Source organism: Lates calcarifer, linkage group LG16_LG22, assembly GCF_001640805.2.
Source record: "Lates calcarifer isolate ASB-BC8 linkage group LG16_LG22, TLL_Latcal_v3, whole genome shotgun sequence".
NCBI classification, from domain to species: domain Eukaryota; kingdom Metazoa; phylum Chordata; class Actinopteri; family Centropomidae; genus Lates; species Lates calcarifer.
In genome coordinates this window covers 8037900-8065894 of record NC_066848.1, presented here as the reverse complement: position 1 = coordinate 8065894, position 27995 = coordinate 8037900, and the positions used below count along the sequence as shown (strand labels likewise).

Sequence of the window (27995 nt, the reverse complement as noted above, 5' to 3'; positions counted from 1 at the left end):
ACCCGGTGGCGCTGTGTTGGAGGAGCTGCGGGACTGTGCGGAAGGAAGCAGATGACACAGCAGCTGCGATGAAAACCCCCACAAGTTGCGCGGAACTCTGAGGAAAGCTGAAGCTTCAAAGGACGCAGGCGCTGGACCTCGAGATGTTGGGATCGTCCGGCGCTGAAAACACGCAGTGAGTTGTTGGGTGACATGACTTTGTGTTGAACAGCAGCGTGAACAGCAAGTATACATCGAGGAAGTTAAAAGTTTGGTAAGGGGAAGTAACTTCAGGCTTCAGGTAAAACACGGGATGTAGTTTACGGATCGGATCAGCTTCAGATGATAAAACACAATCGCAAAACAGCAAAGGATCGTTTCTGGGTTTATTTCTCCACATACTGAGTCACAGCTCATTAACATGATCAGATGTATTTCTGCCTCTGTGATGGTGAACGTAAAAAGAGCTCATATTTTTCCCTCCTCTATCATTATCATTGTTTATCTGTGCCAAACGGACCTTTATGTGATGTAAATGAAAGTTACTTTGCACTGAATCCAAAAGCCTCTATTCAACTTGATAAAGGACTGTAGATTTAGTGTAATGGCACTGAGCACAGGATGCTCTTATAGTTATTTTTTCTTGATAGTATGCAAATATATCTCTTGAGGTGCAACTACAGATCAGCCTCTGCCTACACCACAGCAGGCTCACATCATGTTGTGCTGATAGTGTTCTGAAATCTCTCACAGCTGCCATTTTTGCTTTATGTTTTATCTGCGTGCTCACAGTTTATTTTAGGTCAAAAGGTCAGAAAGAAAAAAATGTAGTTGAATTCCCCATCTGAAAAATATTACAATAAAACCAACAACTGTCTGGCTGTGAAACCGAAAATCAGATTGATGTTCATACCTTTGAAATGCATGTCATGGTAAAGGATAATGTCAGTAAATGTTTGTAATGTATCCAATAGAACTGTTTTTCATAATTTCCTCATATCATGACAACTTTGTCACTGTAAGATCATCAAACATGACATACATACCTAGAAATGAAGTGTATTTAGGTGTGTAGTAATTAACAGTGAAATTATATGTCTTATTTTTCTAGATTTCTCAGACTTGTGCTTGAAATGCTGGAACGTTGAAAAAGTAACTGGGATGATTTGAACCTTGAGTGCTATTTCAACATTTTACCACTAATGCCATTTTACCAGATAGAGCTGTAATTCTTTGAGCCCTCACTCTCAAGATGTTAATACCATCTTCTTTCTGGACATGCCCCAGTGGTGAATAGTAACATGTCAGACCGCTATATTTTACAAAATCCCTCCCCAAATTTTATGCCTTTTGCCTCAATACTTTTACCCTCTTTCTTTACAGCATGATGCACATGGAGTGCATGGATTAAATAGGACACCCCAGTAAAGCAGGACAGGTGCGCATCTGTGGCCCAGATGAAGTGCTTGCTGATAGCCAGCGAGAGCGCCGAGGTCCTCTTCCACTGGACTGACCCGGAATTCCAGCAGAATATCCAGGAGCAATATGGGGCATCTCAGGAGGAGGGCCAGGGGGTAAGAGGAAGAAGATCAGGAAGAAAATCACATTCAACATTCACATACTTTTTAAATGGCTTCCCGTAGCCGTAAGAGTAAATCTTAATTTCAAAATTTTATTCTTTCCTTTCTTTGTTTTCCAGCTTCCAGCCTTCGAGGACAGCATCAGCACTCTGTTCGCTCCCATCATTATCTCCTGCAGCACCATGGTGGACAGGCTGGGTGACAGCTACACCTCCTTCACCACAGAAAACAACCATATCTACATCCTACACCAGGTAGCACCTGCTTTCCAAAATAAAAGCTCTATTCACCCCTGCACAAATCCTCAGATGGGGTCTTGCTGTAAAAATATCAGTTTTTAAACCTTGTTTTGGGACGCCCTAATGTACAGTGTAAAGCGATTTCCTGCACTCCTGAATTTCTCCTCGCCAACAGTAATAGCACTGTGACCTAAATGCAGGCCTCTCTTACAGTGGAGTGTCATGCCTGTCATGTGAGTCTTGTTAAGGAATCAAACCAGACTTTGTCCTCCTGTAGCGCATGATACAGTTATCGTCCATTCAGAATCAACAGCAAATATTTCTTCCCTAGAGAACACAAAGAGCAAGATGGAGTTTAGTACAACCACCTTATCTTCATTTTCCATTTTATTCACATGCTTGGGGTTAATGCAAGCTAATTAGGTCATTTTGTGTCCTTAGTTCGACGAGTGTCTCTACATTGCTGTGAATGGAGATGGCGAGGAGGGAGAGGATGACCTGAGGAGGAAGATCTATGTGATGAAGAAGATGATTGAAGTCCTGTTTGGCATGGTGACCCTCAGCGGTAAACTCCTCAGAAAAGAGTAAGATGTTTTGTATGTTTTCCTCATGGTACTGGGCAGTTGTAACACTGCATCTGGTCGACATATGAACTGTTGTGTTTTTTGTCACCAGACTGCGCCCTCAGGACACAGAGCAAAGAGCGAGGCTGTGGAAGCATCTCCAGAGCCTGCTGGAGACCTACAGCCACCTCCGAGAGAATGACCAGAGCTTCTTAGTGGAGGTGCAGTGGATTTCTCCTTTGTACAGCAGGCCTTAAAGGAACACTGTGTGTTCCACTTTTACTTTGTTTTAGTTGACATGTTTTTTATTTTTCATAGGCTTGGCCAATTTTGCTATAGATTCTGCAAAAACCTTCAGTCATTCAATTGTTTATACGCAGAGACAAGACAATACTAAAAGACACCGCTTTATAGTGGAGATTTAAGCTACTGTATTTGTCCCCACAGAAGTACTATATGCAATAAGGCAAAGCCATAGATAATAGTGAGCTGTCTATGTTGAAAATGCTCAAAAATATGCATGTATACACACATTCTGTGCTAAAATATAACCTGACAATTGGATCTCTACTGTCCCATGTTTAGAGTAAATTACAGCTTATACTGAACTCAATCATCTTACTTGTCTATGGATTATTGAATTACTAGTGTCTTTCTTTTCTTGATCATTAACATATCATTTTTGGAATTGCAAATGCTTATGTTTTTTCCTTCTTCTTATAACCCAAATTTATTTGTTACTGAAACCCTGACTGTCTTTGGTGCATTGCCATGTCACATATAATATATAAAAATGTAACCACTAGATGGCAGAAATGGCTTGAAACCATCATTTTCTTACTATTGAAAGTAATCAGCTGCTTTTATTATTTTGCCTGCTCCCTATACCATTATTTGTTTTTCTTTTTTCAAAATATGCATGTTGACCTATGTAAGTTAGAGGTCTGTCATACAACCTTTAATTTTGAGTGTTTGAGTAGGAATCACAAACTCATGGTTCAAGCTATGTCTCAGCAAGCGTGAACCAGTTACAACTTGACATTTAAGTTATTCTAAAAGTGTAAATATGCATACATACATTTTTAGAAATATATTAATCAAAAACAGAAAACCTTACATTTCTCCTGTAACAATATTAATTCAGGTTGCCATTTGCCTTCAGGGTTATGATTAATGAATCATACCCCTGAAAAACAAAATCCCCTGGCAGCTGTCATTCCTTTCTCATTAGAGGCACCGGTCAGCTCATAATCTAAAACGTTTGAAAAGCCAGCGTGCACATGTTTAAGGGCGAATACTTCTCTTTGAATGTTCAGCCCATGGTGGAAATGATGATTAAAATCATCATTATCGCCCACACTCTTGTTTCATCTCCTTCCTCTCTCAGGCAGTGGAGAGGCTGATCCACCCCACGCTGTGTGAGCAGTGCATCGAGTTCCTTGAGCGCCGTTTAGTTCAGCAGCTCAACAGCAGTGTAGAGAGAGCAGGGGAGGAGGTGCTGCATGCATTCATCCTGGTTCACACCAAATTGCTCGCCTTCTACTCCAGGTGTACACAGATGTTTCCATAAACCCTTCACATATATTCCAAAACTTGAACCATTTCTTACATATGACTTCTAAGTCTGCTTTATTTTAATGATTAAAGTTTTTTTTTAAATAACATATGCCATCTCTTTGCTTGTCTACTCATTCTAGCCGCAATGCAAGCACACTTGCCACCTCAGACCTGCTGGCCCTCATCATCATGGCACAGAATATGTATCCTAGCAACGTAGACCTGGATGACCCAGGTCCTGAGGTAGAAAATACTAACAACTGTTCACCCAGCACCACCACAAAATGTTGACCACCTTGTTTCTGATTGTATATTGTCTGTTTCTGTGCATGTTGTGTGTTTGTCTGTGAAGGATGTTGAGAGTACGTCAGGTTCAGGTCCTGAAAGTTTCTACACCCCAGAACCGTCCCCTACAGACAGAGACTCAAATGGTTCAGGTGGGTTGTGTTGTAGAGTCTATATATTTCTGTTTATTCAGTCATTCCTTTCATTGTATGTCCTTCATATTGAAAATGCAGTACAGAGAGAGTCTTTACATATAGATTTATGCTCCTGCCTGCATCACAGGCTGTACTTGTACCATACGTATGTGCATGCACTCAAACAGATTCAGAGTCTGAATGATCCTCTATTGTAGACTCCTGTATCCATGACTAGATGGCAGTAATGTGAAGTGTGTATCAAGAGGAATGACCATTGTTACTTGAGTGAATATATTTCTCATCATTACAGTCATACAGTTTCTTGACAACAGTATGTTATGTATTTTTCTGTGTCATCAGACAAGCCAGTGAGAGGAAGTACCCCTGTGTTTGAGTTTATGGACCCAGACATCCAGGTGAGACAATATTTTAGCCCTTCCTAAAAGTTAATCCTGATTTCTGATTGATGATTCCATGCAAAAATGAACTGATTGACTGGAATGAGACCTCACAACTGGATAAATAATGTAATGTCTTCAGATGGCAGAAGACAGCTTACAGACTCTGGAAGTTCCTCCACCTGACCCTTCAACCCCTCGCAGGGTCTTCTTAGAGGTCTCAAGCAAAGATGGGATATATCCCATGATGCCTCACTCTATGTACTGCCTGCCACTGTGGCCTGGAATCACACTAGTGCTGCTAACTAAGGTTTGTGAATACCAGCACACATTCATGTGTATATTTGCTTCCTTGCTTTGCCTAAGATATCCTCTCTCAGTCTTGATGTGTTGTGGTTTTGTGGCCAGTAGGGGGCAGATTTATGAAACAAAAAATCTGAACTTATTAAGTTACTACAATCTTTATGTAGTGTATCTTAACACATATTTCCTCCCTTGTTGAACTACTTGAGCATCTGTATTTATCTATGTCAGATTCCCACCAATGCAGTAGCCACATCAGTGTATAAGTTTTTGGAAGCATTTGCCAAGCTGGAGAGGCGTTTAAGTGAAGGCCAAGAAGGCTCTGCTGCCACCAGAGGCCAGCTGACTATACACGACATCCGTGGCAAACTGGATAAATTCATTAAAGCCCTGGGGCCCAGTGAGTTACAGGTATGTGTTTGTACAAATGTCCATTTATAAATGAAGCCTTTACAGTATACATACCTTTGTCATCATAACTCCAAAATAATTTTAAGTGGAATTTCCATGTAAAACACAATAATTAAGAATAATTTACTTAAAAATATTGATTTTTTTTTCTACTATAGCCTGTTATAAAACTGAAATGTCAGCCCTCATTCAGTCCTCCTTTATTACCATATCATTCACAAACCATGAAACACTATTGATGACTATAATACAATACAAAATTTAATGCTGTGAAAAACTACACTTAAAGTTAGTAAATTATCTTTTGTCAGAAAATTTGTTTTGTTATCATAATATAAACTTGAACAAATCAGCTGATGATTTAGTAAAAGAGAAGCAGCTAATACAAAAGTTACATTAGCCAAAAGGGCAAGTTCCTTGTGTATTATAGAAATATATGTGATTAATCATGTGACCTGGACAATTAAAATAATAATCTTTTATTTTCCATCCAGTCTGCACAGCTGCAAAATGTCTGGACAGAGTTCAAGAACCGAGCCTTCGCCAGAGGAGGATCTGGGTTCAACAGAGAGTAAGTCTGCTACAGCCCTCTGCTGGCCAAAATGCATCATAGCAAAGCTGCTGGATTAGTCTTTGAATGATTATGTTCATGTTTTTGTTTTAGTCTTATCCCATGGTGTAAGAATATGAAGACCCAGCTGTGTGGCATATACCGACAGTGTTTTCTTATTGAAGCTGGACCGGCTGACATTCCTCAGCGTCTCTCCCCAGGTCTGCAGGAACGAGCCCAGACCATGGTGCAGTATGTATCAGGCAGCTGGACTTTTTTTCCCCCTCTTTTTGCTCTACTTTTGCTGTTAACTTAGTTGTTCCATTTTCAAATCTGAATAAGTTTCAAATTTTCTGAATCAGTTTTTAGTACACACGTACCTGCAAGACAACCCATAATGGCATCTTTGTTCATCATCTGTTCATCTCTGTGTCCTCTTTCTTGCCTTGTCTTTTTTTTGTCTTTCTGTCACCCTCTCTGTCCCTCACAGAGAGAAACTGATGGACTGGAAGGACTTCCTGTTGGTGAAAAGCAAGAGGAATATCACCATGGTGTCATATCCTGTCTGATCTCTGAGCCCTGCTTTGCACAAAACTTAATTTGTTATATTTCTTGAAGTGCATGCATATGAAGTCTTTTGAAATATAACACACTGTGGAGTGTATTGATCTTGACCCAGTTAATCTCACTTACCTGGAGGATTTCCCAGGCCTCATTCATTTTATCTGCGTGGACCGATCCACCGGTCAAATGATTGCGCCGTCTCTCAACATCACAGAACGCACCACATCTGAGCTGGGGAAGGGACCACTGGCTCAGTTCATCAAAAGCAAGGTGTGCACGTCTTAAAACAAATTAGTGTGGCATTAAATTACTGACTGACAGATAAAGAGCACACTAGCAGCTGTGAACACACCAGAACCTAAGCTAAGCTAACTGTCTGTGGCTTCATATTTACCATACAGATTACTGTGTGCAACAAATGGAATAAGCACATCCAAAAATTTTAAAATATTCCTGTAAAGTGCTCATGTAATAGTTTTGTACATATTTGTCTGAAATGGATTTCTCTTTACTAATCTATACTGAAGGTGTGGAGCCTGGTCAGAACAACACGCTGCTTTCTCCAGAAGGGCTACTCCACTGTCACATTACGTGATGGAGATTTCTACTTCTGCTACTTCCTGTGGTTTGAAAATGAAACGGTAAATCACTCTCATGTCATGTTTTAGTATTGCGTAATAAAAAGAGGTCAGTTTAGTATTGACTTAGACTTAGATTGGATGATGGAATTAATACTATGAAAGATACAGCAGTATCTGATGTATATCTGATCAAACAGGGCTACAAGTTAGAGGCAGGGGACATACCCATCCTACCTGATGACTCTGCCCCCATCGGGATGCTTGCCTGGGACTACTACAGGTAAACAACATGTGCATGACAGAAATAGATGCGATTAATCTAAAAGAGAGTGCTGCTGACTATAGCAAGTAATGTGTCCAGCAGGAAGCTGCTGCGGTACTACAGTAAGAATCACCAGGGTGAGGTGGTGAAGTGCTACGAGCTGCTGACAGTTCACCTGGGGGTCATCCCCACCGAGATCATCCTCCAGCACTGCAGACAGCTGGCAAGCAAACTGTGGGAGCCTTCGCGCAATCCGCTGCTGTAGTCGCACCCACGCGCTTGAACTGAGTCACAGTAGCCTCACTCTCTCATTTCTCTCACTCGCTATATGTACTGTGTCCAGTGCCTGTGGTCCGTGTTTCCAAAATTTTCACAGTGTATAAGGTTATGTATCGTATGATAGGGTGACCTAAAATTATTTCTTGGAAGCAGTTGTTTCTGATCAGCACAATCGAACACCGTTGTGCACTTATGCACTATTTTGTGTCTCGTACGAAGTATATTGACGATATCAGTCCTTTATTTTTGTAGATTGTAATATATAAATAAATATTCATTTATGACCTGCTCCCTATTTATAAGTAATAGTATAGATGGTTGCACTGTATGTGGGATTTTTTTTTTTTTTTTCACTTTTTAAAATTTGCAGCAGATTGATTTTTTTTTTTTTATAAATGCAGATATTGTCTATTCACTACTGCAAGTGTCAAACCTTATATGAATGAAACATGCAACAGTATTTACGATACGTCTCTCTTAATCCACATTCTTTTTGGAAACAATAAATATCAATAGTTTCATATTCACTTTTTATTGAGTCACTGTAAACATAATTAAATGTGTGTTTGAACCACATACTATTGCATTTATTGTATGTGAGTGATGAGAAATTATTCACCCATATGACAATTACAGTACTTGTAACAGCTGGTTATGGAATCACTGAATTTTAACAAGATATGCTTCAGGGTAGTCTCTACAATCTCCTACAATCTAACCTTTAGAATTTAATTTGCTCACTCGTCAGGTAACCCTGGAGACTGTGAGCATTTTAAAGGTCAGTCCGTGCTGTGTAGGATTCTTCCAATAGGGCACAGTTATGGAGGACACCATACAGGTTCACATTGAGAGGGAGGAGTGCATATTATCAGTCTCTGCGCTGCTGACTCACAGAGCTCCTGTGAGGTCAGTCACAGCTCCTGCAGCTACCAGGTCCCTCAAGAAGAGTTTCTCAGCGTTGACATCGTGCACCACCTGGATGATGGTAAAATAAAAATTGATTGGAGTCAAAATGTCAGAAGAAAAGTGTGTACCACTTTTAGGTAATCTATCTAAACTTACTTGAGCCTTCATTGCATCCATGCGAATGGTCTCGTAGTAGTGTAGCCTGGCTTCTGGGTGCTGCATATCATATCCGAACCCTGCCAAGCTCACCTGGTCACAGATCTGCAAAGCCATCACCACTGCACTGGCACCTAGTGTTGGCACCATCTATTTGAGAAAAGAAAATACTTTACTCAGCAATATTTTTGTTTTAAAGGACATATGCAACATGACAGTAAAATCCTGTGTGTGCTAAAATGAGCATGTTCTTTGTGAACTGAAGGTTGTATTTGTTCATCTTTCAAGTCAAGTCAAGTCAGATTTTATTTATATAGCGCCAATTCACAACAGAAGTTATCTCGAGACGCTGTTTATCTCGAGACGCTGTTTATCTCGAGACGCTCCCTTAATTCCCAGGCTTGTGAAAAAGCCAATACATGTCTCAGCCAGGCATTATCTATGTATCGTTTAGGACAGATTAGGCCACTGAGACATGCCATTGTTATGTTAGAACTCACATTTCCCTGCTTCAGAGCATATTTTTGCAAGACTTGTCCTGTCTTGTGAATAATCTCTGGGTGGAGGATCCTGAAGTTCTCTGGTCTCAGGGGAATATCATCCACCACCTCCCTCCAGAACCACATTTTGGACCAGAGGCTCTATAAAAAAAACAGCAAGGGAGATGTCAAGCATGTGAGGCAGTCAGTGATGCTGTGACACTCGCGGCTTACATAATACACCATTTCTATGTGCAATGGTTCATGTGATGTAGGCTTACCAGAGGCTGTTTGGTGATGACAGAAGTAAGCCAGTCCAGGTCCAGGCTCTTAAAGACCACCAGAGCAACCATGGTGGTCTTTTTGTACTCATTTTGAGAGTGAGGTGCCCCCTCTGGGTAAATCAGGCGGATTGTGGTGCGGGAACCAGCATCTCTCTCAAAGCCAGGCACAGGAGCATTATTTAACCTGGTAACAGAGAAAAAATGTGTCTGTAAGAATGATTGTGTGTGTGTGTGTGTTAATGCAGTGTATTTTTTAATTTTTTTCTGGCTATCCTTCCAGTCTGACACTGGGATGCATACCTAATAATGATGTCATACTGATCTATATGAGATCCAAGATGGCTCCCATAAAGAACCCCTCCGTTGCCCACCACCATACATCGCCTGCAGCTGCCTTCTCTCCTCAGTGATGGAGGCAGGCCAGGCTCAGGCAGAGAGGAAAGAGCCAGGGCCAGATGTTCTTCACTGCCCTGGAGCCCCAGAGGAGGGGACAGATCCCAGGATGCAGGCCTGTCCTGCTGCACAAACACAGGGATGTCTAGGAGGCCTGCAGAACAGGACAGGGGCTTGAGGTGGTTCAGGCACCAGCGAGGCTGGCAGGGGTCTGACAGCAGGGCAGCTGACTGATTTAGAAGGGCCTGAAAAGAGGGGCAAACATAGAAAAGTTTAGTAAGAGTGACAAAATGATCCAGAGTAACTGCTAAGATGTGTGTGCACACCAGATCTTTGGGATGTTTGTAGTCATCACTGAATGTTGCCACTTGATCCAAGTGGAAATATGCAGGAATCAGAACGGCTGAGTAGCCTCCGATCAGCAGCACCAGACTGAGGGCAAGGTTCTCATTCCTGTATGGCAGAGAAAAAAGACAGAGCTCACTTTGTATCTTTAAATAACAAGTCCACAAAATAAATACAGCACCTGGAGACATGTACCTGCTGAGGAAAAATTCCCTGGAGTCAGTCTTTGTGACCACTCTCTTCCAGTGAGAGACAGGTGTTGGTATTGCAGCCTCTGCAGCCTCGGGCAGCAGCGGGGAGCCATCATCTGGGTCCTCTACACTCAAGCGATTCAGCGTCACCATGGCACCTGTGCCTGTACCTCTTGAAACATACAATTTAGTTTCTGTCTATAGTCAAGGCAAACTGTCTTAATAACACCATTTAAGTACTTACAGAGCTTAGATAGAGTACCTTGTTATCTATTTCACTACCTAATGTCAACAAACACTGTCTTTTCAAATGGTTTCTATTCACTAAAGCATCAAGAAGAACATCATTTTGAGTAATGTGAACAATTTAACTTACAGCCAGCCTGGTAGAGACGTGAGCAGATAGTTAACTGTCTGTCCGCCTGTGCTCCATGGCTGATGGGAAGGCAGCAAGAGGTAAAATGGCTGCTTCTGCTTCCCACCCGGCTGAACTCTGACACTTCTCTCAATAACACTAGTTAACCATTAACACATCACTTGGTCACACTCTGGCAGGAATGTTTTTAACTGAGTGTGACTGTGTAACCAACTAGTCCATCAAAAAAAGAAGGAAAAAAACACTGCATTAAAAGAAAGCAAGAAAGGGGAAGTGTCAGAAAAAGAAATTCAGTGTAAGAAAATTATGATAATGAAACACAGGACAACAGGAAAAGGAAATTTGGTTTAACATGTTTGTATAGCTACTGCATGTATGTGTGTACTGTCTGATATGCCCTTTAAAATTTTACTTTAATGGAAAAAATATCAAAGCTGCAGCTGGACAGTGATTGATTGTTGGTGTGCTAGCAAACAAATATTTACAAGGTATCACTTTACGGTAATGAAATCTTTATAAATAACATAATCCCCCAAAACAGTGTGTTTATGAGGGTCGTACTCCTGTAAAAGAGACATACACACTGCTGTAACAATAAGAGTGAGTAAAACCAGGAGCTTGTGGAATGAATGTTCCCTCAGCTCATGACCTGGGCGTGACATGCCTGAAGGGTTGGATGTACTTGTATATGAATGTGTGTGTATGAGTGTGTGTGCATGTGCATGAGATGAAAAGAGGGAGAGGGAAAGAGAGAGAGCGGTAGACAGAGAGAGAGAGAGAGAGAGAGAGAGAGAGAGAGAGATAGTGTGGAGCTGGCAAGTACTCACAGGCATACATGCTTACACATACCAAAGTGCACACACACCTGTTTGTTGGGGTAACACAATGTCCCTATGAACCTAGCATTCTGGCCAGGAAGCCACTGGGCTTGCAGAGCGTCTGTATAAAGTGACACACAGTCATGCGCAGAGTTATCCACCACTTTTCTTTTAATGTACTGCAGATTATTAGTTGATATTAGAAAGAGTTTAGCTGTTCAGCATTACTTTATTGACAGTTTTTTGTATCTTTTTACACTTTCTGCAAACAGAAATGGAAGAGGTGGTGCAGTGGGCAGCCAGTGTGATGGACCATACGGCAGGAGAAGAAAAGAAAGCTCAGGTAGGTGAGAGAAATACTACTGTTCCCAAAGTGACATTTGTGATGGTTTTCTATTTATATCACAGTATCTAACATTTAGCATGACTTCCGGAATGATAATCATTAATCACTCACCACTAGGGAAATCTTATTGAGCACAGCAGATTGACTGATATTCCCATAATATAATGTTACTGTTACCAAATCAGGAGTTGAAAAGCTTGGTTTTAAAACACGTGAACAGGTATTTTATGTGAAGACATGCATTGCATTTACTAGCGGTTATATCCTAGAGGCATGTCAGCATTGAAGTTAAGCCCCAAACGTGAAGAGAAAAGCCTACTTCAACATCCTTTTGCAAGTATACTGGAAAACACACAGCACCACATGTGCAAACCAAGGACCACCGTGTCTCTAGATATGAAGTGAAATGCAGTTGGATCATTTTCTTTTCCATTCCAATCTGGTGTATTTTTCCCAGAGTGTTGTTACATTTAACTTTCATTTAGGTTTCCATGAATCAAGTCAGAGTTTAAAAGCTCCTGGTCATATGTTTTGCCAAATATATAAATGTGGTATTTCTATTTGCTCTAGCAGTGAACTTAATGTTTTTAAAACAAGACCAAATGATGGTCTATAATTGCTGACATTAACTTGAAGTAAAATCTATTTGCTTTGTGGTTATCTTCCGAGGTTCTTCAAATGAAAACATATTTAAAATATTTCTGGCACTCAAAGGGTTTTTATGCTCAAGAAACAAAGAACTTGTCATCAATAGAACATGTGTTATTTTACAAGAATGCAAGTCACGTACTACACATGCAAGCAAAGACATGTTCCTTTGAACTCTGTCACTGATATATTATATATGAGAGGCAGTTTATGGGGAACATTAATTTTGTTATGGCCAAGCCTAGCTTGCACTATGCTGTGAATGTATTTTGACATTAACACTATCATTCCCGACTCTCAACAACCCGTAGCTTACTTTGCACCTCTGCCTTACATGCCAATGGTACCTCTCTCATGTAGCTTTTCTAATAATATTTTCTACATTATTATTGTTTCTGTCATCTTCAGGCAGAGGAGAGAGTGAGGAGGATTTCCTCAGACCTACACTGTGAGATTTTGGACCTGAGTGGAGGAGAAGATATCATAGAGCTGTGCAAAAGGAAAAAGAAGATCAAGAAAACATACTCACCCAGGTTGTCTGTGGAAATCCCTGTGGTGAGCTAGAATTTTCAAAAACCTTAACTTCATGTGCACAAGGAGATATAAAAACTGAATCTCTGTCTCTCCTGTTCCTTTTCTGTGTGTGTGTGTGTGTGTGTGTGTGTGTGTGTCCACATTGACAGATAGGGCATGTGGATACTGGAGAATTCATGATGGCAGCCACTCAAGGCAAACTGAATGTGATAGACAAGTATCTGGCTGATGGTGGGAACCCTAATGTCAATGACGAGGTATGCTCTCCCTTTGAGCATGGATAAATGTACAACATACTACAACAGATCGTTTCTACTTATAATGATATTATATTTTCCAGTTGAAGAGGACAGCACTACACCGTGCTTCTCTGGAAGGACATGCCACAGTTGTCCAAAGCCTTTTAGAAAAAGGAGCTGATATTAACTTTAAAGATCGAGTAAGATGTGCAAGCACATTATTAATTTGTAAAGATGATGATGAGATTATCCTCACATACTAAAGCTCAAGCTTCTAGTGGCCTGTAGTCAGCACTACTAATAGGATGGGGCCCTCCTACTGTGTTTCAGCTGGGCTCCAGGGCCATACACTGGGCCTGCAGAGGGGGAAGCCTGGGAGTTGTCAAAGCCCTGAAGAGCCATGGGGCCGACCTGAATGTTAGAGATAAGGTGTGTGTGTATTTTATTTGTGCCTGCATTTGGAGCCTTCTGGCTTCTGCTTGTGTGTCTGTGAACATATCGTTATACTGATATACAGCTGGTCCTATATATATCTGTATGTGGATTTGCATACATTGCAGTTGTACAGCACTCCTCTGCATGTGGCCACAAGAACAGGCCACACCACCATTGTGGAGTATCTGCTGTCCTGTGATGCCAAAGTCAACTCCAGGGACAGGGTAGGAATCAGCTCACCAGTGTTTAATTTCAGTGGTTCATCATCTCTACTATTCATTTCTGTCATTAATAACTTTTTTCCTGCTCTCAGGAAGGAGACACAGCCCTGCATGATGCTGTGCGTCTCAACAGATACAAGATAGTGAAGCTGCTCATAATTGCAGGAGCTGACACAAAAATAAAAAATCATGTGAGTTTTTCCTGTTGAGCATGTCTAGTTTAGCTTGAAGACGATTTTAAAATAATACTTTGACATTCTGGGAAATGCGCTTTTTACTTTTTTCCCCAAGAGTTATATCTGTACATTAGATATGATGCTCCAGCCAGCAGCCACTATAGGTTAGCTTAGTGTAGAGACTGGAAACAGGAAGGAACAGCTCAGTAATTAAGACGGTATATCTTGCTTTTTTACTCCAAAGAATGAAGTTGCCAGTTCACTGTTTTACAAGGGGATATGTGCCAGTCAAATTTTTGGCAGTGCACAGTCTCTGCTAGCTGGTGGTATGCTAAGATAAGCTAACCAACAGCACCCTGGTTCTACTCACAACATCCACAGGTCAATTCCAGCCAGGGACCTTTGTGAAGTGTCAAAATCCTTGCTCTCCCACCTTGTTCCCTTCTCTACATTGCCCAAATAATATATACAGATATAATATATATTTTTTAGAATAGATAAGCTTAAGCCTGCTGACTGTGGCCTTATTTTTAATGTAGAGATATGAGAGCGGTGTCAACATTTTCCAAAATACTGAACTGTTCCTTCAAAGGATACTTACTGATTCCCTATCAGAAGCCAACATGCTGTGGTTCATATCTCAATGCTGCATGTACATACAATATGATTCAATGCAAACAAACTGACAGTATGAACTGTGTTACAGGAGGGAGTGACAGCAGTACAGCAGGTAAAACAATGGCAGTTTGACATCATGGAGACCCTGCAGAGGCTGGAGAAGCTGAAGGAGGTGGGACTGATGCCACCTGAAAACCTCAAGAGAGGAGTGAATAGTGCAGCGTAAAAAAGATGTACATCTATTCATGCTATCTGTCTCAGGTTCAAAATACATTCTGTAGGGCTGTGTATGTCATACTGAGTATATATACATTATCCTATGGACATGAAGCCTCACCAACAAAATCTGCCTTTCGAGGGCTGTTAAGATCTGAGATTAGTCTGAACTCTGACACTAGAAAATGTCAGCCTGGATGTGATGGATTCAAAATGATCTGCTTATCTTAAAAAGGCACGGAGACGGAGGGAACAAACCAGCATTTCTCAAACCTTTTGTTAAGCTTTGGCTTTGGTATCCTCCACTAAAGAGCTTTATGATCCTAGGAGCACTCTCATGGATGTTTCATATGTGATTTGTGATGCTTTTGGAAGTTGAATAATATTAATACATAGCGTTGCACAGAGGCTGCATTTGAATATACATCAAGAAGTCCTTGTTTTATCGAGGTGACAGACAAGGCCAGAGCACACAGTAGGACTGTGTTTGAGATGTCAGCTGACGATAGCAGAGATGGCTGGTATGCCCCCCGCTAAAGTCAGGGATTCAAGGGGAGCTCAGTGGACATATTTTCCTTCTATCATCAGTGGCTCAAATGTTCCTGAGGGAGGTTAGTCATTCACACTGGGGAAACCAACCTCCTGCTTCCCTGCTTACAATGTAGTTGTTTATGTGGTTAGTCAATATACATATAGCCATTCATTTTGTGAGCACATTCTGTTCAACAAATAATGTGCCGCTGCTGGATTTTACATAATGTGAAAGTAAAATGCTGATTTGGAAGCATGCAGTTACAATCTTCTGTTAAAAAAACAATGTGTTCACTGTAGACAACTCATTAGATACATTATCAGCCATGCACAACATTTCCTGTTCCAAGCAAGCCTGTGTAACTGTCAGGGACTTTAGTAGAGACACATGCAATGCAGAATACACGGTTATACACTCTACATACAAGTGTTGTCATTTATTTTGTCAACCTGACCCTAACAGAGATACTACACAATAATTGTCAATGTAATATAGTTCATGTATCAGACAGAAAAACAGGCTCCTCTCATAAATCTGTTGGACTCATACATGTTTTACAGCTTTAGTTCTGTCGTTTTTGATTCCATGTGAACTACAAGCAGTGTGCTGCTGTGCTGTGATGTTGCTGAGGGCTGGAGTGGTGTAGCGTGAGAAGGGGGATGGGAGAACTGGAGGCTTGTGCTTTGTACTGTGTAGTGGCCAAAAACCAGAGGAACCTGTTTATCCATGAAACAGTTAAACTTCCTCCTAGGGCTGCAAATGTTGCACATTTCAGCCTCTGTGTTAAAACATCAGAAAAGGTTGTATAATCCTCTATAAATTAACTACTTTTTTATGTCTCTATGTCCAAACCTAATGCAGTGATACCCAATGAAAAACATGTTTTTATTTTTCAACACAAGGCTTTATTAAACACATCAACTGTTTACCACCTAAGTGATACATATTCAGAGCTATTCCAGGAGAATGAGAGGATACTGTGCAGTAGTTTTCTCTAAGAGCACTCAAAGCAACATTATATTGTTACTGAAAAAAAGGTAACCATGGCAATGATATTTTCCAGGCAGGTGAAAGTCTGGACAGGCACGCTTTTAAAGCACCATTTGTTTCCAGTTGGAAATGGATGTGATATTCCATTGTATTCAGTTCCATTCAGGCAGGAGTGTGTAGGCAAAGAAGGCTTGAGCAGGTGCTGTCTCTGACATAGTGGAAAGGAAAAATACTATTACATGATTTGAAATACAGCATAAACTTTTCACATACAGCAAACATTAAAGTATTATTGTGTGCTTGTAGATAGCAGTATTGACGCATGCACCGGTCTGCTTTTCTGTCATCTTAATTCTTTCCGATTGTGCTTTGTAGCACACTGCTGTACTGAAGGGGGTATTCAAAGCAAGCAAGAGTATTGATTTTTTTTTTTCCATCATAGAATATAACAACAATGAAAATCGGCAACTGCAAATAATCCAGGCTAGAGACTTCAGGAATATTTACAACAGAATCTCATATCAGTTCCCTGTTTAATCTTAGGTCCTTTCGCACTAAAGCCCCAGGTGGATGTGTCCATATTGATTTGTCTTTATTGTTCAGCTGTAAGTAATAACACATGTTCCAGGCTTCCTCACCTTTAATATCATTTGATTGTCTTTGGTTGAAGTGCTGTGTAAGCAACCCTAGACAAGCCACATTTACAAATGCTTTGTAAGGCCTATGAACAGTTAAAATGCACTGAATTCATCTGTAATCATAGAGTACCTATGATTGGCATGAACTGTTAATACATTTTTAACACCTCAAAATACTCAACCACACTGTCTTAAATAACTCAGTGACACCATTTTCTACCTGACCAATCAAAACCTTTTGCTCTTAATTTGTTTGAAAGGTCAGAACAAATACAATCAATGACAATTAATATCTATACACCTCACAGAAAAACACATACATTAGAATTACATACTCTTAAATACATGTCTGATTTATAAATTCTTTCATTCAGCTGCCTCAATTAGGATATATGTCCCTAAGCTAATGCATTTGATTATGATTATTAATTTGAGGATGTCCAGTCCTCAGAGTATTCAGGTTAGACAGGGGAAAATGAGAGAATTATTCAAGTGAGTTAAATCTCCTCTGCAAAGATTTCCACAGGGAGTGGGAGGTTTATTGGAGAGAGGAGAGCTGCTGGACTTACAAGTGATGGGAGGTGAAACTCAGCACCAGCTTAGCAACGTATCTCTCGGACTGAAGGCAATCTCAAATTCATTAGGCTGACAGACACCTTAGGGCGAATGATGCAGAGGAGAAGGGAAGGAGAGGGAAATGTGCGTCATCTGATTTTCAGATGGACACCCTTGAACTATACTCTTACACCATTATTATTGTTTTTAAGGCAAATGTGAACACTGATCCTCTAAAAGGAGAAACACCAGCGACTAAATGCATTCCTTGAATAATAAAGTTTGCAGCAGCACTGTTCATTGAGATGAGATTTTAAAGGGGCCCTGTGGAGTGTATTTGTAAACAAACAAAAGTTCTGTTTACATTCACTGTTCCTCACCAAAACACATTGTTTATATCTTCGAGACCTAACAAATATGTTGAATGTATTTCCTCCCGATTAAAACATTGGTAAAGCCAATTTTGTTAAATATTTGATTGCATTGTTCAGATTCATGTTTCCTAGCTTGCAGTCTTCTTCACTGGCTTTGTGGGCGCATTGCTACGTTTCTTTGTTCCTTACCACCACCAACTGTCCATAAGCAGAACACTGTGTATCATCGGCAAGAACGTGTGTAGTGTTGCCCACATGCTTGTGCACGTGCATGTGCACCCTCATGCCCGTACATTATAAAAACATAATGGGAACCCATTAGTGAAAACATTGCTCCACCGGTCAAAAACTCCACAGGGTGCTCTGTTGTAATGGCTTGCAGCATTTTTTAAGTGATGTTATCTAATTACTAACTAAAGTCTTTGACATACCTTACTTTAAACCTCCTCCTAATGCAGGAGAAAAAACCTCTTTAAATTACCAGATGTGCAATAACATGGTAAGAAGAAGAGGTCTCCCATATTCATTTTTTTGTTGTATGAAAGCTAACTGTTTTAAAGCACTAAGACACTGAGTACAAGAAACAGAACATGAGAGAAACAGCAGCATTTGCTATTTCCGTGACTTGTGAAGTTAAAGGTGTGCTTCATGGTGTTGTGCATTTCAAGTCAGTCATACAGAGAGCCATTGTTTGGTCAAACTGTATGTGCATTCCAAGCGAAGCAAGGAAGATGCAGAAAAAGAGAAAAGAAAGTGATGGTGGAAAAAGAGAGAAAAACACAGAGAGAAGAGCTGGAGGGGAGTATACAAGTACACATCCCTGAGGCCCTCTTGAAAGGTGCTGGAACCCTGACCGTGTCTCCATCAGGGTCCATGACGGTCAAAGTGCCAGACTGCGAGCGTTAGAGGCTGAAGCCTGCGCACGCTGCACCACCCCGGGGCACTTCTCTCTCTTCTGCAGCTTGTGGTTTTGAAACAAGCCCTCATTTCGTGGGACACCATGAGCTCCATCTGGGAAAGTCAATAGCCCTGGAGGCACAGACACAGGACACTATGGCCAACCACAGAGAGATAATATTGACATCTTGATGGACAAACTGTTCCAGTGGTGTAACAGACTTACCATATCCCTCAACACGTCCGTCTTTGAATTCCCCTTCAAACTTCATGCCATCATATCGACTGAAGACTCCTGTCCCTTGAAACTTTCCGTGTGCAAATTCTCCTTCATACCTGATGTGATGAAAAGAGAGCAGGGTGTCATTTGTAACTTTTGACTAAGGACAAAACTTACTTTCTTTTTTGTCTCACTCTTGCTCACATACCTTGATCCATCTGTGAAGAGCAGTACACCAGAGCCGTGGAAGAGTCCATTCTCAAACTGGCCAGTGTAGCAGGTTCCATCCTGAAACTTGAGCTGACCAACACCATGCCTCCGACCTGGAAAGTTGCACACCATCGGAGTGAGTGATGGCTCAAACATCAAACAGATGATGGAAACTCAGGAAATCCTGTCGAGACCAGCAGCCTTGACAAGAGACCTTGATACCACGTGGCAATTCACATTTTATCTCATCATGCCTCATCTAACCACTTAGTCTCTTACAGATTACTCTTTCGTAATAGTGCGTAACGTACTGTAAGCTGACCAGCTGAGTATGACATTTGAACTTGCAATGCGACTAAGGGCTTTATATTCACTTGGTATTGTAGAGCCACTACATATGTCACATGAGTCAGTACGTGCTGGGATTTAAGTTAACCCCCACCACCCCCATTACCACCACCACCACCACACACACACACACACACACACACACACACTGTCAGCTAAAGATTTACTACTGAATTAGGAGTCCCATCTGCCTCCTGTGCGGTGGGAATTACAGCACTGTAATCCATCAGATTTTTAGCAGGGATTTCTTCTTGAAAAACAGTCAAGGAATGTACTTGCATTCCCTATGATCCACTACTGAAGCTCAAAATCATGTCAGAGGGCAAACACCCACAATTTCCATACTGAAAAAAGGGACAAAGTTCTCTCTGAAGGGTGAAGGAAAACACCAGTTAAAAGTAGCGTGACAGGTATTTTCAGTGACTTAAGAGCAGCTGAGAACCTGATGCCCCAGATGCTCTTGTTCCTGGTGTTTCGATTGATTTGGCTTCTCAACAGCAGCTGACAGAGGACTCTCCCAGATTTCCCAAACAGGTCCGAAGTCTAATCCAGAAGATTTGACAAAGCCAGGGCTGGTAAATCTGGCTCTCTTCGCCAATGCTGGCTAATTGGGATTTGACTAAATAGCTTGAGCTTACATGTCACTAGCATCACTGTGCGTGTGTGAGAGACAGATAGTTTAAGTAGTGCTAACATCCTCATAAATTTGCAATAGGTGAATTTCAAGAAGACATGTCCTCTTCATTGAAAGATTTAACTTTCTAGTATGCACACATCTGTGCAGATTCATGAACAGAAAACCTGAGACATTTGCTGCCATTATTACTTCCACTGGATCCCAGCCTCTCCTGAATATAACAACATTATCTGGCTGGCACGCGCTTGTTGTTCAATGTTTTGTGACTTTCAAATTCAGATATTACTGCAGGTATCTATATATTCATATTTTCTGACACCACTGATTTGTAAACCCATAAGTCACAAATCACAGAAAAACAAGCATGTCCCAGCTGGGTTCATCACTTTTTATGTCTCCTGGAAACACTTACGTTGTCACTTGTGCCACTTGTTTATGTATTTGGTTGTGTTGTGCACACTTGCAGCACATGTGCTGATGAAGATGTCTTCTTAATTTGCTTGTGCTTTGTCTGTTTACAAGTGTTTTCTTATGTTGCAGTGCATATGGCCACCGTTTGAAAGACTGTCTCATCTCTCTAGTTAATGCTTGCACACAAACTTTATTTAAAACTGACTGCAAAAATGTCTTGCCTTCTTTCCACTCGCCATGGTACTCCTCCCCACTGGCATAGGTGAAAGATCCTCTGGTCAGAGTCATGACACTCCTGTTTACAACACAAACACACATTAGTCTCACTACCATTCAGCCTCATGTAAGCACTATGTAATTTCTGTAGTTAGTCAGTTCAAATAGAGAGTACATTATTTTCAAAGTTGTTGTTGTGGGGAAGAGCCTTGGTGTAGGTGCATGTTAGTGTACTTGAACTTGAAATGAGGGTAGGGTCAAAGGATAAAGACAAGACCGAATCCTATAACTGTCCGTCCAAGAAACATGTTTAATGTCCAGTTTATGTTCGTGGTGTAAACCCAGTTTTTTAAAAGCATACTACCATTCAGTTTATGTTCGTGGTGTAAACCCAGTTTTTTAAAAGCATACTACCATTCAGCCTCATGTAAGCACTATGTAATTTCTGTAGTTAGTCAGTTCAAATAGAGAGTACATTATTTTCAAAGTTGTTGTTGTGGGGAAGAGCCTTGGTGTAGGTGCATGTTAGTGTACTTGAACTTGAAATGAGGGTAGGGTCAAAGGATAAAGACAAGACCGAATCCTATAACTGTCCGTCCAAGAAACATGTTTAATGTCCAGTTTATGTTCGTGGTGTAAACCCAGTTTTTTAAAAGCATACTTGAACAAAGCGGCCTCCGTAAAGGGATAGACTGGAAAACGTGAAAGGCTTATTGCATGGTGACCATTTAAAAAATATTGTTGTGTATACCTCTTGCTTTAAAAGAAATGACAGTGTGTTACAGAATGGCAGTCAGGTGTAGTTTTACCCATGCGGTCGCCATTTAATAAATAATTCACCAGCTCACACCAAGACTGAAGACTGTTATTATCAACATTTAACTCTGGCTGTCAATTTATGTTTCGATTCAGTGCAGCCTTTACATACATGTTGTAGAATAGACTGTCGCTTTTAATGACAAACCCATGTAAACCGACTGTACCCTATGGCAACACAACAAAAAGAGAAAAGCGACATCACCTATTAACGCTATCGTTTACCTGGACGCTACGTTTGTCGTCTCTGAAGCATGGAAACCGCCGTACAAGACCAGATGGGCGTAAAAATACAAAAACACCGGCTGAGAAACGTATGCTGCATTCAGGTGCTCCCCGTAAGCTCCAACATCGTTGTCCATCGTCTTAAAGCTTATTCACACAAGCCTCGAGTGCGTGAGCTTGGTCACAGATCACAGATCTTGGTCACAAACTCTGAAGCAAAAGCGTTTTAGTGGCCGCTGTTTTATTTGAGAAATTGAGAAGAGCAGCAGTTTCACAACAGCTAAATGAAAACTGCGTAAAACTGAGTAAAATAAACACGTCATATTCTTTGACCTGCTTCACGTGGCCGTTGACCCACAAACTGAGTTAGCATTTTTACAAAAAAAATTCCCTCTTACATGCCGTATTTACTTTTTTTTGGTCTTGTTCGTGATGACGGTCAAGCGCGCTAAAAATCAGTGTTGCAATAACTCCGACGGCACTTAAAGGCAACACTACAACAGCATCATCTCAGCGTGACTGCCGTGCTATTTCATTGCATGACTGTTGTTGACTCTCATTGAAAACTTTCTCTGATTGGCCTAGTGTACCACGGCTTACATACGAGGCAGACATATTTATATAAGGCTGTGGGGCATTTTCTGAAGCCTCTTGAGCTACTCAACAGTACAGCTGAGAGGAAAACCCACAGTTTCATTTGTCTGTAGTCTAGGAGGCTACATTATGTGCAATGTGTAAGCCACAGGCTATGAACTGTATATATGGATAATAATATATCACTAATGCATAGGGCTATTTAGGCTATTATTAGTTGTTTCTCTTCCTGAAAATCCAACTGAGGCACTAGTATACTTAATTAGAAATGCCTGTCAGATGGTAGAGAGGCTTCATAAACCACCTCATGCCATGCATTTTTGTTGGAATTTACTATGTTCCCCAGCATGTTAGCATATGCAACCTTGGCCAGTTATCAACGTCATGGTGGCACTAGAGGAAAAGACTGGGCATTACCAAAGTCAGTAGGATACATCATGTATGTATTATAACATTATTATTATCATATTGTATCTATTAGCCTAATACATCCATGGGATCAATCCCCTGGGAACCACAAATGTACAAAATTTCATGGCAATCCATTGAGTAGTTGCCATCATCAGAGCTGTGCTGAAAGCACTGTTTAAAAATACAGGATCTACCTCGAGGCCCAACCACTTCAGTTTATTTTTGCCAATTAATCCAATTACCACACACTATTTGCCATATAGTAAACCAGGGTGGTTGCCCACTCCTGCCTGGTTGGTAATTCAGCCTTGGGTAGAGGCCCAACCTGTGCTACACATTTACAAACCTTGTAAATGAAAAATACTTCAGCCACATTTGATTTGATATCAACTGCAAAAGGTATGTCCCTTTACAAAACATTGTTTCTTTTTAAGGGGAAACGCCGTTGTTGTCGGTGTTTACATTATCATATTATTTATATATTATTTATTTATTTGTATATTTATTTTACTGAGTTACTGACTGACATATTTATCTGGTCTAATTAGTTTGGTTGCTCTCAGTGTATGAAACATATGATCATTTCCCTCGGGAGCGGTTTCCTCTCCGACACAGAGTCACGCGCGTTCACAGAGCCGAGTGCTTCCTCTTCCCGTGCTGGTGCCCGCCAGACAAGAACGATAGAAAATGGCGAGTCAGTGTAAAAGGCAGCAATGCACAATCGAGAGGCGCGGCTTTCGGCAGGAACTTGACTCGTGGCGACACAAACTTATTCACTGTGTAGGTAAGGATAATGCCAGTTACACATTGTACAATTCTGCAGGATGAATTTCGCCTCTGTGTGACCGTTAACGGTGTAAATAACCATCTATTACCGGACTCACTTGGGGCATCTCCGAGCGACTTTTTGTCCTCCACTGTTTCCTACTCACGGTAGCCAGCCAGACCAGTTGGTTAAATGTTGCAGTTTGTGACAGTGTTATGCTATTTCTTGGGTTTCCTTTCTGTTTTTATTGTTCCTAAATTCGAACTGTAGACTTTAGTTATCTACTGGCGTAAGGTTAGTTTGTTTAAAGGGCACCCGTGCTTGTTTTAAAGGGAGTGTCACTAGGCGTTGCGTCGGCCAAAAAGCCCTGCGCGTCCCCGTATGATGATACTGTATTTTGGATGGGGGGAGGGCGACATATGCCCGTGGTAGATGTTTTCAGTTAACATTTAGATTACTTGTTTTCCTTCTTAACACCTCCCGTGGGCGCGCATTACTGCATTGAGGAAGTGGTTGAGACCCTACTGCTGTGCGAGTTTTCATGTACGACGAGAGACTAATAAACTTCTCTACCGTCTAACGTTAGTTAGTGTGAGTGGCTTCACAAAACAAGTAATTAAAGGGCAGTTGTTGATTTAAGCTTTAAAGCTCATTGAATTGTGTACATCTGTGTGGGGCCGGAGGATGGGAGTTGAAGCTAAACTATAATTTTGTAATAGCATAGCTAAAGAGATATCATCAGTAGGAGCTAGCAGAACAGTACATAACCCACTGTAAGGGCTTGGGCTGGGGGATATTTAGCCATGCTGGTGGCATGGTTTATTGGTCTGTTGGTCCTACGCTTGCAGATGTCTTCTAAATATCTTCAAAACTAATATTCCCTTCAGTCTCAGCTGTACTTGCACTGTGTTTAGTACTAATTAGCAAGTGTTACCATGCTAGCATGCTAAACTAAGATGATGGCCGTGGTAAACATAATACCTGCTTAAGCAGGTATAATGCTCTACAGTGCCCAAGTACTGCCTCACAGAGCTGATAGCATGTAAGTACATTAAGTATACAAGTTAACTACATCTCAAATATATCCCCAATGGTCTATGGTGCTGTATACTCTACTATGAAGGATTACAGTCCTGCTGCTGAACATACTGTTTATTACAAACAATGCAGTGTTACTTCTCAGAAATGTCAGGTAGACATAACCTGTAGCCTTGGTTTTCCAAGTTGTTACTCTGCTTCAAGTGAAGTCAAAGAAACAGAGGAAACAGTTTGACAAAGCTGCTTTATGACTGCAGACATTTCTGTTTTCGGTTTTGTCCTTTTTCTGAAATGCTTGATTAATGTAGCATATTAATATTGGCAATATTAGGTTTTATTCTGTTTACATTTACACTAGTAGTTTTACTCAGTTTGAGGGAAGGGCTTGAAGAAGATAGAAAGGCCATTTTTAAATCCATGCCTTGGCAACCTCCTTCTTGTGACTCAGTTACATAGCAACAGTCAATGTAGACACTCTTCACCATCACACACAGATTGAATGCAAATGAGGAACAGAGAGTTGCTTAAATATTACATAAACAACAACAAACATTAATTGACCCCAGTGTTTGCTGGCAGAGAGTAAATCTGGATTTAAACCACAGGACACAAAAACTCATTTGAAACCAGGAATGCTACTTCTGACACTGCTGATCTCAAAATGTCACATTAAATCAATCTCACTGAAAGTGGCTGCCATTTATAGTCTTATTGAATGTGTGATGTATGTACAAGGCATGGTCTATGTGTGTGAACCGCATACTCGTGGAGTTTCAGGAAGCAGCAACAGCAAATGTGTCAGTGGTGTAGTTCCTTGTTTGTATTTTCAACTCACGCTTATTTAGGGCAGGCTAGATGCTGACTTCATAATTAGAAAGAGAAAGTGCAGCAAAACAATGTTAATAGATCAGATAAAGCTGTCAGCTTGCTGCTCATGACTGTCAGTCATAGATCAGCTTACCAAAGTTTAAGTCCAGCATTATGTTTGATGTATGAACATTGCATTCTTTGTTGTAACAGTAGGGCTGTAACTGCACAAAGGACCACTGGCGCTTTATCCCACCTATTTTACATAGGATGCTCAGTTTGGATAGTGATATGTGTGGATTTATCCAGCACAAACTTATTGCAGCTAAGAGACCACAATACAAGGTGGGCTGTATGCTCATCATTGAAAAGAAAATGGAGAAAATAATAGCTGTCTGACTAGTCACTAGCTCTAGACCCAGGGTTGCTCAGTTAGTCAGTTCCCCCCTTTATGACCAACAAATGTCCCTTGTGTTTGGGTTATAATTGTAAAGCTGCAGAGTACATGACAATAACATCAGTCTGCTGGCTGCAGAATGGCATATTCTGTCCATGACAACAAGGACATACTTTTGTTTGGCTTTTTGGTGGAGAGGGCTGCACGCCACCACCACCCTGCTGACGCTGAAATGGACATTTTGTCCTTGTGTATTTAATGTGAGCAGTGAAACTGCAGGGCAGAGACAAGGGCAATTGTCCCACAGAACAGCTGAAACAATTGTCTGTATGTTTGCCTATACATGTGTTCATGGTCCATCAGCCCCCAGATGCAAACTGTGTGGCTGAAATGTGTGTTCTGTCTGGATTTGGGAAAATTTGGACTGAAACAGTACCAGCTGACATTTGAAAGTGCCTGGAATGTTAGTTATTCATACTTGCATTTGACATGTGGGTGAGTGGGATTGGGGATTTGCTCAAACAAATAAGCAAATATTGACACCAGGCAGACTGTCTTGTTTATAATTTAAATTTCAGCATACCCCTTGTGATGTGCTTTTGGCTTACATTTTCCTAATTTGCAAAAAGAGCTGGTTGAGGTTTGTTGACATTTTGTGAAACATGACCAACCGCTTTAATGTTTCATATGAAATGCACCATCTTTAATTGTGTGTTGTCTGTGTGTGTGTGCTGGAGTGTGCATGTGTTTGCATGCATCTTTTTAAAATATTTGCTTTAAATCATGGTGGTCTCATATTTGTTATTCAAAGTTATGCTTTGTGCAGCATTACACCATTTGACTGTCAGTTTGCATCATATCACATTTAATATTCATGCTTTTTTTTTTTACTGCAGATGTGGCTCAAAGCTGCCACGTCATTGCCTGATGTATAGCCTGATCCAACCACTGTATATTGCTTATAATGAACACAACATGTAGTAGCCAAATCACTGCACATATAATGTTTAAGCTTGACTGTTGACTTGACTGTTGAGTTCCTTTTTTTGCCGTAGCACGGTAGGCAACAGTGAAAGCTTTTTAGATGGTTAAGCAATTAGCCGTGGTCTCAGTGTGATGAGCTGACTTGGGATGAAACTAGGCATGTACTTTGGTTCAACTAATTTGTGCAACTTTGTCATCTCTGCACTCAACCTCAGCCCCCAGCCCTATCTCACATCTTCGTAGCATAGCATAGCATTGATCACTCTCTTCATACAAAATAATACTCCCGTGAGCATCACAGTCTGAACATTGGTACGATTTCAAAGCATGATGCAGCATTAAATATAAAAGAATTTGTTGATCATCAATCCCTCTAGTACATCCATGGGCTGTAACTAAAGATGCCAAAGAAATAAGGTTTATTTTGGCAACAAATTGATTTGAGCTCAGGGAAGCTCCTGTTCTGTGAGCTTGTGGTCGCTCCTCCTGAGATCGTATGTGTACAGTAGTTACAGTGGGGGATGGGTTGAGTGGGGGTTGATGCAGCACTGTACACCCTCAGCACTACAGCGGCAGAGGAAAGGGTGGGTCATCCAGAAGCAGAAGAAGCACTGCAGTCCCATTATGAGGCTAAATGTTAGCATTTTGTCACCATTTTTTATTCTGTAAATCGCAGGTTATTTAAGATGTACACATTGTCTTCTTGTGGCTCATCATGGATACAGGCAGAAAGGGTACAAAATTTGTATTAAGCTGGAATGATCCCATAATATGGTTTGTCAGGTGAAAACTTTTGACCTGATTCATGAATGTTGTCTGTAAGTGAACATGGCAAACATGGGTAGAACTGAGCTAAAGTT

The 27995-nt window shown here is 40.9% G+C and overlaps 4 protein-coding genes across 13 annotated transcripts in view; 2 read left to right on the top strand and 2 right to left on the bottom strand.

Annotated features, from left to right (window-relative positions):
* Window positions 1-7: 7 nt before the first annotated feature.
* Window positions 8-13421, top strand: hps1 (HPS1 biogenesis of lysosomal organelles complex 3 subunit 1). Of its 4 annotated transcripts, none has more exons than XM_018677747.2 (20): window positions 8-175; window positions 1363-1553; window positions 1679-1813; window positions 2240-2382; window positions 2474-2582; window positions 3749-3909; window positions 4059-4161; window positions 4271-4355; window positions 4701-4756; window positions 4881-5048; window positions 5273-5452; window positions 5947-6023; window positions 6117-6254; window positions 6493-6558; window positions 6692-6836; window positions 7094-7207; window positions 7345-7427; window positions 11909-11979; window positions 13039-13185; window positions 13314-13421. In XM_018677747.2, the coding sequence occupies exons 2-19, from the start codon at window positions 1437-1439 to the stop codon at window positions 13080-13082; spliced, it is 1995 nt and encodes a 664-aa protein (XP_018533263.1). In that variant the 5' UTR covers window positions 8-175; window positions 1363-1436; the 3' UTR covers window positions 13083-13185; window positions 13314-13421. The 4 variants fall into 4 exon arrangements, with proteins under 4 accessions (XP_018533263.1, XP_050932722.1, XP_018533244.1 ...); XM_051076765.1 differs by lacking the exon at window positions 13314-13421 and adding an exon at window positions 7509-7703 and having other exon boundaries at window positions 13039-13115; XM_018677728.2 differs by lacking the exons at window positions 11909-11979; window positions 13039-13185; window positions 13314-13421 and adding an exon at window positions 7509-8264.
* On the bottom strand, window positions 8205-10963 carry st3gal7 (ST3 beta-galactoside alpha-2,3-sialyltransferase 7). 2 transcript variants are annotated; one of them, XM_018677829.2, is made up of 8 exons: window positions 10819-10963; window positions 10447-10614; window positions 10233-10359; window positions 9814-10151; window positions 9511-9697; window positions 9251-9391; window positions 8751-8900; window positions 8205-8663 (listed from the first exon to the last, which is right to left on the bottom strand). In XM_018677829.2, the coding sequence occupies exons 2-8, from the start codon at window positions 10593-10595 to the stop codon at window positions 8577-8579; spliced, it is 1179 nt and encodes a 392-aa protein (XP_018533345.1). In that variant the 5' UTR covers window positions 10596-10614; window positions 10819-10963; the 3' UTR covers window positions 8205-8576. The 2 variants fall into 2 exon arrangements, with proteins under 2 accessions (XP_018533345.1, XP_018533353.1); XM_018677837.2 differs by having other exon boundaries at window positions 10447-10606; window positions 10819-10950.
* Window positions 13422-16483: 3062 nt separating the features above from the next.
* morn4 (MORN repeat containing 4) lies at window positions 16484-25070 on the bottom strand. 4 transcript variants are annotated; one of them, XM_018677857.2, is made up of 6 exons: window positions 22139-22597; window positions 21103-21176; window positions 19484-19598; window positions 19282-19391; window positions 19013-19187; window positions 16484-16799 (listed from the first exon to the last, which is right to left on the bottom strand). In XM_018677857.2, exons 1-5 carry the CDS (start codon window positions 22273-22275, stop codon window positions 19039-19041), a joined length of 585 nt encoding a protein of 194 aa, XP_018533373.1. In that variant the 5' UTR covers window positions 22276-22597; the 3' UTR covers window positions 16484-16799; window positions 19013-19038. The 4 variants fall into 4 exon arrangements, with proteins under 4 accessions (XP_018533373.1, XP_018533383.1, XP_050932723.1 ...); XM_018677867.2 differs by lacking the exon at window positions 22139-22597 and adding an exon at window positions 24028-25070 and having other exon boundaries at window positions 16484-19187; XM_051076766.1 differs by lacking the exon at window positions 19013-19187 and having other exon boundaries at window positions 22139-22602.
* Window positions 23748-27995, top strand: part of wu:fc17b08 (ligand-dependent corepressor) — a 31635-nt gene continuing 27387 nt past the window's right edge. Inside the window, exon 1 of one of the 3 annotated variants that reach the window (XM_018677701.2) lies at window positions 23748-23927. In XM_018677701.2, coding sequence (XP_018533217.1) covers window positions 23831-23927 — 97 coding nt within the window. In that variant the 5' untranslated portion in view covers window positions 23748-23830. The remainder of the gene's footprint in view (window positions 23928-27995) is intronic. The other 2 variants (XM_018677691.2, XR_007814814.1) reach the window with 2 other exon arrangements.

What these genes read in the sequence shown, in the direction of transcription:
- hps1 (XM_051076765.1), top strand. Translation starts at nt 1,437, where the DNA reads ATGAAGTGCTTGCTGATAGCCAGCGAGAGCGCCGAGGTCCTCTTCCAC. An exon ending in ATATCTACATCCTACACCAG is followed by an intron (nt 1,814 to 2,239) that starts GTAGCACCTGCT and finishes TTGTGTCCTTAG; the next exon opens with TTCGACGAGTGTCTCTACAT. An exon ending in GGTAAACTCCTCAGAAAAGA is followed by an intron (nt 2,383 to 2,473) that starts GTAAGATGTTTT and finishes TTTTGTCACCAG; the next exon opens with ACTGCGCCCTCAGGACACAG.
- morn4 (XM_018677848.2), bottom strand. Translation starts at nt 22,275, where the DNA reads ATGGACAACGATGTTGGAGCTTACGGGGAGCACCTGAATGCAGCATAC. An exon ending in CCATGGCGAGTGGAAAGAAG is followed by an intron (nt 19,599 to 21,102) that starts GCAAGACATTTT and finishes GCAACTTTCCAG; the next exon opens with GTCGGAGGCATGGTGTTGGT. An exon ending in CTCTTCACAGATGGATCAAG is followed by an intron (nt 19,392 to 19,483) that starts GTATGTGAGCAA and finishes TCATCACATCAG; the next exon opens with GTATGAAGGAGAATTTGCAC.
- st3gal7 (XM_018677829.2), bottom strand. Translation starts at nt 10,595, where the DNA reads ATGGTGACGCTGAATCGCTTGAGTGTAGAGGACCCAGATGATGGCTCC. An exon ending in ACAAACATCCCAAAGATCTG is followed by an intron (nt 10,152 to 10,232) that starts GTGTGCACACAC and finishes CCCTCTTTTCAG; the next exon opens with GCCCTTCTAAATCAGTCAGC. An exon ending in TGGATGCAATGAAGGCTCAA is followed by an intron (nt 8,664 to 8,750) that starts GTAAGTTTAGAT and finishes ACCATCATCCAG; the next exon opens with GTGGTGCACGATGTCAACGC.